Consider the following 11,632-nt stretch of genomic DNA (forward strand, 5'->3'; position numbering starts at 1 on the left):
GTTCAAAAGTCAGCCTCAAAATAGCTCTTATTTAATTGAGATAACGTTAGAAGCCTGTGGCTGTTAATGAACAGGTTTCCAGTTTAGTTATTTGACCGTTGAGGGTTTTCTGTTCAGTGATCACATAATAGAGCTCGTTCTATGTCTGATTTTGTTGGCTCTTTGGTTACAGGGCTGTTGAGAATACCTCGTATAGTTTTTTGACTGTGGACGACCCTGTTCAGTTCTGTTTCACAATTGCTTGAATGTGGTAAAAATGTGTTGTAAAGTATGTGTTCACAATATGTTTTAAAAAGACAAACGTGTTTAAAATGTTTTTAACCTATTTCAAAATGAAACCGAATTAAAAATGGTAAAAATAATGTATATTGATTAAATAAATTGAGTAGTACCTAGTAGTACCAATAATAATAGTGGTTGTGTGAAGGTGTTGGGGGTTATCTAGGGGGAGGCTCACTTTCACCCAATTTGAAAACGCCTGACTTAATCAAAAATCAAAAGCTAGGCAGGAATTTTGTAGAAAATGCTTCAAATGATGTACAAACAAATGTCAAGTAGTATATTTGGGTTCCTGCTCATGTAGGGGTGAGAGGAATCCAGGAGGTAAACAAGATAGCTAAGAAGGCCTTACACAATGGGATAAGGAAGGAAAATGGAGGTATATATATAATATACAAATGAAGGTGGGAGTTCAAAGAAACAGCTGTGGTAATGGAAGAAAATATACTATTATAACTAGACTTAGAATTGGACATTCACAATTAAACCAATCTCAATTTAAAGTAGGTAAACATGAGAATGGAAGATGTATCAAGTGTGATCATCCAGAAACTGTTAAACACATCCTAATTCAATGTAGAGTTTATGATAAAGATTGAGATTCGTTGAGAAATGGATTTAAAGGATAGAGCACAAATCGCAATGAAAAGATTGCTTAAAAAGATGGAATAACTGTTCATATGGTATTAGCATATTTTAATGAATACAAGTAATAAATAGGATTTCTGTTTTTTTTCTTTCCCCCCTCCCCCTCTTTATTATTTAGTATAAGTTCGCTACTCCACACTCCAACCCAGTTGGTGGCGGGAATGCAACATAGGTTGGTTTGCGAACCGCAATAAAACGACAAAGAAGAAGAAAAAGAGGCGGAAAACCGCCATTTAAGAAGAAGAAGAAGAAGAAGAAGAAGAAGAAAGAAGAATTTGCGCTCTCAGTCGGTAAATGTTCAGCGTGTTCAACATAATTCGTGAGTTTATATTAATTTTCATATGTTTGTATTTTTCTGTCTTTGTTCTAATGATCGTAAAATAATCTTATTATCGTTTTTATGTGGCGGTTTTTTGACAGACGCTTTAAAATATTCAGTTTCAGGAGAAACGAGCAGAAATCTGAGAATATCATGTTTAATATCTGATATATGAGCTCGTTAAATCAAGAAGCAGATTTTAAAGGCGTTCAATGATTATATGTTAAATAAAGCATGTTATATGCTAATATCCAACAATATTCCTGCTTTATGTAAAACAAAACCAAACATAAAAGTGTATATTTGTCTCATACCTAAAAAGTAGTTTTTGTTTCTGTTTTTTTTTTTTTACAGATCTGTTTGTGTTGTTTTGTTCAGATTTTCATCATGAGAGAGTTGAATAAAGAAGTGATGAAGACCAAACCGATGGAGAGAGACAGTTTACAGGTTAAACATTCATTATCGTGACAGTAATCAGGGTGATCAAACCTCCACAGAGTCTCTGACTTCTGTCTGTAACGCTGGAGAACAGCAGATGCTGCAGACACCAGTGAAGATTGAAGTGAAACCGGAGGAGATAAAAGAAGAAAACACAGCAGAAGAACCGCAAACATTAGTGAAGCTTGAATTGAAACAGGAGGAGATAAAAGAAAACACAGCAGAGGAACAACAGAGAACTGATGATGATGAACAGCAGATGCTGCAGACACCAGTGAAGATTGAAGTGAAACCGGAGGAGATAAAAGAAAACACAGCAGAGGAACAACAGAGAACTGATGAAGGTGATGATGATGATGATGATGAACAGCAGATGTTGCAGACATCAGTGAAGATTGAAGTGAAACCGGAGGAGATAAAAGAAAACGCAGCAGAGGAACAACAGAGAACTGATGAAGATGATGATGATGATGAACAGCAGATGTTGCAGACACCAGTGAAGATGTGTTCAGTGAAGTTGGTCGACTGCAGAAACCTGATCAAGATGAGGAGAAACCACAACAGATGAACAAGAGAGTGATGATGATGTCATTCATTCGGGTATGTTTCATTCTTTAATGTTTTACATTTTCATAACAATCAACCAACATGTTAAACAGTTCTCTGCTGCTTTTATTGTCATTTTTGAAGTTTTCAGTTGTCTTTTAAAAAGGTACATATTCAATTTCCCCAGTCAAAATAGAGGATTCGAGTTCTACTTGAGTATAGTTTTGATTATACCACGGGTCTGTTAGGTGTGCAATTATTTAAAGTAAATGCATGGCTATGAATTAGTCCCAGGTCTTGACCGCATAGCTGTTCCAAATATCACTTCGCCATATTATTTAAGTTATTTCAAAGAGCCCTACAAGTTACCTCAACAAAATAAACAATTAAAACAAAGACATTGGTTAAAGTAAATGGGTTAAAAATGTCAAACGATGCCTAAAATATACTCCATTTACGTTTCAGTTAAAAAGAGCCCTTGCACTCCCTTGTCTCACCCGCATTTACACTCGCTCGCATACATACATGCGCACACACACACCCGCATTGAGACACGACCAATAAATATCATCAGTCGCATCCCACGACTTGATGAATACAACAGTTTCTATTATCTAAAATAACATTTAACGTTTCAATGTATTTCACCCTAATCTGCTTCACATAGCTCTAGTGGAAAAAAGCACTACACGGTACGCATACGCTTACGAGAGAAAAACAGAACAGCCGTGTCAGCGCACTCCTGCATCACAGTAGGGTTGAAAAAGTCGTTAAGGTTTACAACGGAAATATTGTGACACTCGCTGTTGCTTAGAAGAGCTTAAATTTACATCTTGGTGCTTTTGAAGCAATGTTACTTCTGACGAGAGCTGCAAATAAAAAGGTAATTCCAGAAGCTATTGCGCTCATTTTTTCTCTTTCACTCCCTCAAACACAAGCTTGCATGCACAAACACATCACCTCATTATCCAGTAAGTCCTCGAGTAAAGCAGCACAAGCATTGCAATCCTCTGTTGCTAGTTGTAAAGGAACTAGCAACCAAGGGTCGCATTGTATGAAAGCAAGATGCAAGAAAATGGTTCCTCTCATAAGAGCAATTTAATATAAAAACCAGAAAATGTCTTGAGATAAAACCGTGAACAACGTCTTAAGTGAGGTAACCGTGGTACAAGCAGAATAATTGACTCCAGCCCGTTGAATTGTTTAAAAATAATGCACACCTGAGGTGTAACGGATACCAGCATTACATCCTCGTGTGTGCATTCATTTTCAATGATCCGACTTCAATTATTCTTTACTTAATACATTTAAGAATAGTATTGGCATTTTCCTCTTAAAATATTCATAGTTCAGTGTATTTTTATACAGTTAGGCTGTGTTTAGTACAAATTTGTAATTTGTTCAATTTAGGGCTGCAACAACTAATCGAAAATGGAAATCATCCACAATGAATTTCATTATGGATTAGTTGGATATTGACAATAATCATGGAGAAGTCAGTGATGTCACTTCACATGGTTTTGTGCACAGACATTTCTTTTTACAATTCCAAAATCACGTGAACAGATTATGCTGCTATCGCTGTAGCTAACTTTAAAACTAGCGGTTTCGTGATGATAATCCGGTTTGTGAAGATTCTCTCCTACCAATCAGCGATCTGCAGGGTTTTGATGTTACATTTAGTATCGGCTCGGCTCATTTGGAACCTCGACTGAGGTGGTACTAAAAAAAGTAACCGGTACTATCCACAGTGGAAAACCCCCAAAAAGCGAGCAGAGTCGAGTCGAGTTTGAGTCAAGTTGTACCGTCCAGTGGAAACGCCTCAAATGTGTGCTGGTTTTTAACCCTCTGGGGTAGACGGACGCACCAGCGGTTCCTGCTAGATTTTTTCCATCATAACATGGGAACAACTTGTACCTTGTACTTTTGTTAAATAAATAAATTAAACTCTGTCTCTGTGAGTATATTTCTGAAACGCGTCACAAAAATGAAGTGAAACTCAGCGGATATTTATCACACAAACATGAAACATATGTCTAAAGAAAGATTCAAATGTCTACTTTTAAATAAAACACTTCAAATTTAAAACAAATATTCTCCTGCAATGTAATCTGTATGAAACTAAAGAGATGTACAGTTTCTCCTGGCTCAGCTAATTATCGCTAATGTGATCACACCCACGCGCAGAGCGTGCTATTCATACATTAATGTGCTGAGGCAATCTATGCTAATGGTAAATGCCCCCAACAATGCCTTAAACAGCAAGTTCATCCTACACAGGTGAGGGAGCTCTTCAGATGGACCTGGATAGTGACGAAGAGTTCACATTATCCTCCGAAGAAGAGCAGGACTCCGAAGAAGAACGTTTGCATTTTAAAGAGCGACTTGATCCAGCCGAGGATGCAATTTTGGACGAGTAAGTCATTTAGATTTACTTGCATTAGTTGACATTTTATATAAACATGTACATATTTTACTAGTTGGACTATTTCCAGACTTGCCAGCCAGGATTCAGAGTATTGACATTTGAAATATGTCCTAATTAGCAAGTTTTAGTTACATTTAAATGTTGTTTCGACATGAGCAGGTATTGAAATTGTATGTTGTATGATATAAAAATAATATGAATGTTTATTTTAACTAGTTTATGCTGCCTCCTCAATGAAGCTTGTGCTTGCACATGTCTATTCGGGTGTAAATGTGCTCTAAATATGCCCGGTCGATGAAGTGCGCGAATGTGTAAATGCTTTCGGTGTGTAAATGTGTCTGTATGGCTTTACAAATAAAAAATGTTACTATGCCCGGGCAACATTTCTTTTAGTGATTTGATAATGCTAATAATATATTTTGTTGTGTAATAAACATGCTCACAGTTGTTTGTTTGTTTTACAGCTATAATAATGATAGTGATCAGTCACCTGTTGCAAAGAGGGCCAAGAGAATCATTCAGGCGAGCAACAGGCAATCCACTCTGTCATGGAAAAAAGAGAATGATATTGACATGGTTCCACAGACTCTGAGATTCCTGCCTGCGCGGGAACCTGGACCACAGCTGAGTCCTGCTGATGCGCACACTCCACAGAGTCTCTTCAAAAAGTTTTTTTCTGAGAATGCAGTGTTAACTCTGTGCCACAACACCAATGCTCAAGCTGCCAGGTCAAAAGCAATGGGCCGCAAATATAAGTGGATAGATGTCAGCATCAGTGAGATGTACGGCTACATTGGCCTGCTGTTTTACATGGCCATGGTAAAGGTGAGAAACATCAAAGACTACTGGCGGAAAGACAATGTTTTCTCTGTGCCTTTTCCTGTCACAGTCATGTCAAGAGAAAGATTTCGCACCATTTCATGGAATGTGCAGATGAGTCACCCAGATGCAGATAAAGAAAATGACAGAAAAAGGGGCACAGATGAATATGACCATCTTTTCAGAGTCAAACCTCTCATGGACTCTATCCGTCACACTTGTAAAGCCATCTATCATCCTAGAAGAAATTTAGCTCTGGATGAAAGAATGGTGATATATAAAGCAAACCTAGGAAAGACATCGTACACGAAAGCCAAGCCACCCACGTGGGGCTTCAAGGTGTTTGCCCTTGCTGATTCATCAAATGGATACACTGTGGACTTTTCTGTGTACATAGGAAAAAACGACTTTCCCATAGGCCATGGAATATCATATGATGTTGTGACATCTCTTATGGACTGTACATTTTTAGGCTCTGGGTACCATGTGTACATGAACCATTTCTTCACGAGTCCAAAGCTCCTGACAGACTTGTTTGCCATGAAGATTGGTGCTTGTGGGACTTACATAGACTCTAGGAATGACTTCCCACGGGATGCAACTAATTCACTCTCCAAAAAATCTGCTAGGGGATCCATCAGGTGGATACGGGATGGACCTCTTTTATTTGTGAAGTGGATGGACACACGAGAGGTATCTGTCTGTTCTACTATCCATTCTGCTTATACAGGCGAGACTGTGCAGAGGAAGGTGAAATCACAAGATACATGGAGGACAAAGACATTTCCATGTCCTGACCCTGTGACTGCCTACAACCAACACATGAGGGGCATTGACCTGTCTGATCAGCTGTTACATGGATCTGTTACGCAACAAAAAACCATGATGTGGTACAGGAAGATCTTTCTACACTTATTGGACATCGCTTCCACCAATGCTTTCATTATGCACAAAGAGCTATGTGGTAACATGACCCACAATGAGTTCATGGAACAGCTTATTGCAGAGCTCTGTGGTGTGTCACCGAAAGTAGCACCAAAACAGACCAGAAGTGACCATGTACCGGTAGTTCTGCAGACATCAAGTGTAAAGAAGAATGCCTCAATTGGTCGCCGTGTTTGCATGTTTTGCAAAGTACAGAATGGTAAAAGGCAGGCCACATCTTGGAAATGCCTGGCATGTGATGTTCACTTGTGTCTTCATTTGAACAGGAACTGTTTTCAAAAATGGCACACAGCCATATAACTGTTTTCTCAAGTCTGTGTGCTGTGAACTGCTCTTCAAAGTTTACAATACTATGTGAGCGAGTATCTTACCGATCTAAAGCTTTTAAAAGGTAGTGGAGGTCTAAAGTTTTTAAGTAAAGTCTTTGTGTAAAGAACATGTTTATTCAGATTACTACTTTCAAGATTCTTCTTGATTTTGTGAATAAGCTAAAACAATACATTAAATCATTTAGTCTCCTCACATTCATTCTCTGTCACATTCCTCATTGATGGGTCCAGGGGAGGGATCTTTTGTCTCAGGTGTGAATCACCTCAATATTCATGATCATTCACACCACCTCACATATGGCCCTTCTAACACTCAGTGTCTTACAAAAGTTAAATGACTTGTTTTGTGTGAATGAGTGATCAGGATGGTTTTCAAGTCAAGTGGAGCTAGATTAATATGGGCAGTTTGTTCAATTTGTAGCAAAAACTCCAAGCTACAAGATCCAGTAATGTGTTTTTAAGCAACTGAAAAAAGAAACCAATGCAAGGCATGTCAACTTCTCCAGGGCCCAAAAACACCATCAGACCCCAGAGGGTTAAAGTGTTTTCTGAAGTGTACATGTGCGCATGTGATACAGTGTGTTTCAAGCGTGAGTGAATTTGCACTGGGTTTACAGATGATTGTACTAGATTAAACCGTATATAAACTGAATATAATGCCAAGTGTCCTATACATTTTAAGTGTCCTTAAAAATCATATTTCAATAAAATAGTCAAAGATTAATTGATTATCAAAATAATCGTTAGTTGCAGCTCTAGTTCAATTACTGTTAATAATAACTTGAACGGAAAATAGGGCTGGGCGATACGTAAAAAATATATTCCCGGTAATCACCTTAAAAAAGCAAATTAACAGTTAAATTTAACATATACAAACCTAGAGAAGCAGAAGACACATGTGAAGATACATTTGGATTTATATTCTGCATTTAACACCATCCAACTGCACATTTTAGCAAAGAGACTAGAAACACGGTTAACAAGAGAATTATGCTATGGATACCTGATTTCTTAAGCTAAAGGGCCCAACAGATAGGACAGTATCTCTTTGAGAAAATTATCCCTAGTGTAATATCTGTACTCAATAATGTGCAGTAATATTGAGCTTTTCTTATGTTGTTTTGTGCTGTTGTTTTTTTATGATGTCTGTGGTGTGAGTATTGAGAACTGTCAAGTGTATACTGCAAAACCAGTTTCCCCAAGGGGATAAATAAAGCTCTCTACTACTATCCTCGCTACCATTGATGAAGAAGGTATTTATTAAGTTTAACGTCACTGCGGGTAAAGATATTTACCACCAAAAGAGTATCAAAACATTTAGTAGCCTACAAGAAAACACACAAAATGCAACTTAGCATTACCATGTTTTTTGGACATGTACCATTACCTGGGGGCACCACATTAAGACAATGTTATTTAATAAGTTAATCATATAATAATGTATCATAGTACTGTGGTATTCTTTGAATGACCTTGAAGCACCATTTAAGTTCAGTTGTACAGTATATGAATATGGTAATCATATATTAAATTACCATTATAGTACCATGGTATACTTTTAAGTACTTTGAAATGTAAATGTAAATACAGAATAGTACATACATTTGGTAATTGTATCTCAAAGTACCATGGTATTATCATCTGATACCAGCAGACGTTACTTTGCCCAGATGTGCTCACACACGCTATCACTTTGTGGGGAACAAATGTCCTCATAAGGAAAGTAAAACCCGAAATGTTGAACTTGTGGGGACCTTTTGTCGTTCCCCATGAGGAAAACAGCTTATAAATCATATTAAATGATGTTTTTTGAAAATGTAAAAATGCAGAAAGTTTTCTGTGAGGGTTAGGTTTAGGGGTAGGGTTAGAGTTAGGGGATAGAATATGTAGTTTGAACAGTATAAAAACATTGTGTATAGAAATTCCCCATAAAACATTATGGCATCATTGATATATAATCTTAATATATAATATTTTTATGGCAGTTTTTTGACGCTGACGTTTTTTGTCCTCTAAGGTCCTGAGTGTGAGTTTTTATTTATTCTTGTATTTTTTTAATCTGAAACTGCACAAAAAATAATAATGCATCAAAATCAATGTTGTTGCTAATCATTGACATATCCCAGACTGCAGCCGCGGGCCGTGCATTATAACTGTAGGCCTTCAGTGTGATTCATGCCATTAACAAAACACAGTTTCACAATGAATAAGATGCTATATATGATGATAATCATATATTAAGTGGCAGTCAACTAATAATACCAACTGACATTTTAAAAGCACGTCCACGCATTAAAGCCAGAACACGACACTTAATGCCTGTTTTGTGAAATGAATGTCAAAAATTATAATTTTTCATATGAATTTACCAAGGAGGTCTATAATACCTGGAAAATATTCCTAATAATATTTGCCATTTAAATGTTCGTTTCGTCAGGGTACACGGTTATACTGCGTTCCATTCAAGTTGGATTCCGGATATTCCTACTTGATATCTCCGACCATTAATGATTTCCTTTCCCCGATATTCGGAACGGCAACGCTCCTGTTAGCTTAGCAGGGGTTTGACTCTCATTAGAGAGGTCTCCTAGCAACCCAACTCAAATCGGTGTTGAGAAGTTCTGCACAAGCCTACAAGTTGTAATTCTGACTTCAAGATGCATTTCATTGCAGTTTTCCTAGTAGGATGTTGTAAAATCCGACTTTCCGGGTTGAATGGAACACAGCACTACTTTTGAAAACTTGATACTACAAAGAATGTCGCATGCTGTCATTAACCATGATGAGATGCACCCAAAGAGTCCCAAAGCTGCACGTGGGACAGGGCGATATTCATCCTTTATTGTTGTGTAGCAGTGATCAGTATATTCCTGTCTCTGGTGCGACATGTAATGTTCTGTCTGTATTTGGGCAGTTCATGTGTGAGATTTGCTTTGTTAAAATCCCCAAGAATAATAATAACCGAGTCCGTGTATTGATTAGATTTGCCCCTTGAAGGTCTCTGCGTTGTTCTGTCTTTTCTGTGCACTGAAGTAAAGCAATTATTGTTGAATTCATCGCGTTATTAATTTTATCTGACTCCAATTTTATATTGACCTCTAATTTAGATTAAGGCTCTAATTACTTACTGATCATTCTTTTATTTTGATCTTTTAAGTTATTGATTACTCTGAATCCTCTTCTGTTCATTTACCTTTTGATCAGTTTCTAATGAGATTCAAACTGATAGTCTTTAAGTGGCTTCCTCCTACATTAAAGCTTCAGTTATGATATAAATGATTCTTAAAATGGGATTCTCCTACTTGGTTCCTCCAGAGCGGTTTCTCCTATTTTAAAGCCCCACTATTGATATAAATGATTTCAGAGGAATACAGAATAAATAAAAAAGTAACAATTTATTTGCCAGGTAGGATTTAAAACATAAGTTATAGAAACAAGTCAAAGAACAAACCTGGCAGTTGAGAAAAGTACATGTAATTGCAAAGCATGGGAAATCTGAATGCAGATTCCTATTATTACAGTTACAGACATCGAGGTGTGGGATCATCTGACTACAGAGAACCCTGAGCTCTGGGCCAGCCTTCCTTAAATATCCAGACAGAATACACATTGTTTACCAAATGGTATTATCCTTTGAACAATGAGAATTTGGGGGAGAATGTGTTCTTGACTTCCTGGTGTTAAACCTTCAAGGAGGTGGATAGACCTCCAGAATTGTTCAGTATTTGACAAAGACCTTATAACTTTGCTGTCATTAAGTTTTACAAACCTGAGGAAGTGACCACTATACCAGATGCACTGAGACATTTTAAATGATACCAAACATGTTACACTAGTTACATTATTTGTATACATCAGATATGGTCTTTTGTTACATACAGATCTTAGGTGAGTTTGAGGTGATTCTGAGCTGAATGGGAATGGATGAGGAGGAGAGGGGAGAGAATGGGACAGATGAGGAAGGGCAACAATGAGGTGTGAGTTTTGCAGTCTTCGCTCAGTGGGGTGTGGTGCCTCAGGAAGAGTTGCTAATTGTGAGAAAGTTAATATGTTGATTTTCTCAAAGATCATACACTTGCCTTTGAATGCAAACACATTGTGATTTGATCAGTCAGCCGTTGCAGCGCTATGTTCCCACAGGCGTTTGGAGCAATGTAAACACACACCAGAATAAACGAGGAAAACCCTCGCGGCGAGTAGAAAGGTTTACAGTTAATAAAGATCACTTCCAAATTAGGACAGCACATCCTCTTTAATGTTGTTACATCTGTACACCAACTTTCAATTATGTAAAAGCATGTTCCATGTTCGTAGCGCGTTTAAACTTCACAGCTGCGCCTCCGAATAAAACGGTAAAATATTCAAAAACCGGGAAAAGATGATCTGGTATGTGCTGCTGAATGTTCAGCAGTTCGTCCCTGGTAAAACTGACTGGAAAAAGATTACTAAACACAGGGCAAACAAACTAAAATAGCAAAACAATTGGAGAGCTCCACACCGAGGCGTCCATCTGCAGCGCCATCATGTATCTATGGCATTGGCACAACTAAAAAAGAAGAAACTCTTCCCAACGTGTGTCAACAGGAATGCTGAAATGTAGTCTCCAACTCCATAGTACAGTATTCACGGATGGATACAAAACGGATAACAATGTGTCAGCAACAGTGATTGGAGATCAACAATATGGCGTACGAATTCCAGAACAGAGCTCTATCTTCACAGCTGAGGCCGGAGCACTGCTACTGGCACTGGAAAACATTGAGCAGGGCCGAGGACGAAACTTTTTAATTGCTACAGACTCAAAGTCTTGCCTTCAAGCACTTGATTCCATGGAGACCGATCACCCCATAATCATAAACATTTTGACTAAAATACATCGAA

The 11,632-nt window shown here is 37.8% G+C and overlaps 1 protein-coding gene and 1 pseudogene across 1 annotated transcript; both read left to right on the forward strand.

Annotated features, from left to right (window-relative positions):
- Positions 1–11,632, forward strand: part of LOC127625049 (zinc finger protein 208-like) — a 632,925-nt pseudogene that overhangs the window by 100,965 nt on the left and 520,328 nt on the right.
- On the forward strand, positions 1,182–7,924 carry LOC127624974 (piggyBac transposable element-derived protein 4-like). The gene is made up of 4 exons (XM_052099971.1): positions 1,182–1,246; positions 1,601–2,284; positions 4,511–4,646; positions 5,123–7,924. Exons 3-4 carry the CDS (start codon positions 4,528–4,530, stop codon positions 6,720–6,722), a joined length of 1,719 nt encoding a protein of 572 aa, XP_051955931.1. The 5' UTR covers positions 1,182–1,246; positions 1,601–2,284; positions 4,511–4,527; the 3' UTR covers positions 6,723–7,924.

This window comes from Xyrauchen texanus, chromosome 31 (genome assembly GCF_025860055.1).
Source record: "Xyrauchen texanus isolate HMW12.3.18 chromosome 31, RBS_HiC_50CHRs, whole genome shotgun sequence".
NCBI classification, from domain to species: Eukaryota; Metazoa; Chordata; class Actinopteri; order Cypriniformes; family Catostomidae; genus Xyrauchen; species Xyrauchen texanus.

Excerpts from the sequence above, each read along its gene's own strand:
- LOC127624974 (XM_052099971.1), top strand. The coding sequence starts at position 4,528 with ATGGACCTGGATAGTGACGAAGAGTTCACATTATCCTCCGAAGAAGAG. Across the intron at positions 4,647-5,122 it reads GAGGATGCAATTTTGGACGA|CTATAATAATGATAGTGATC; the intron begins GTAAGTCATTTA and ends TTTGTTTTACAG.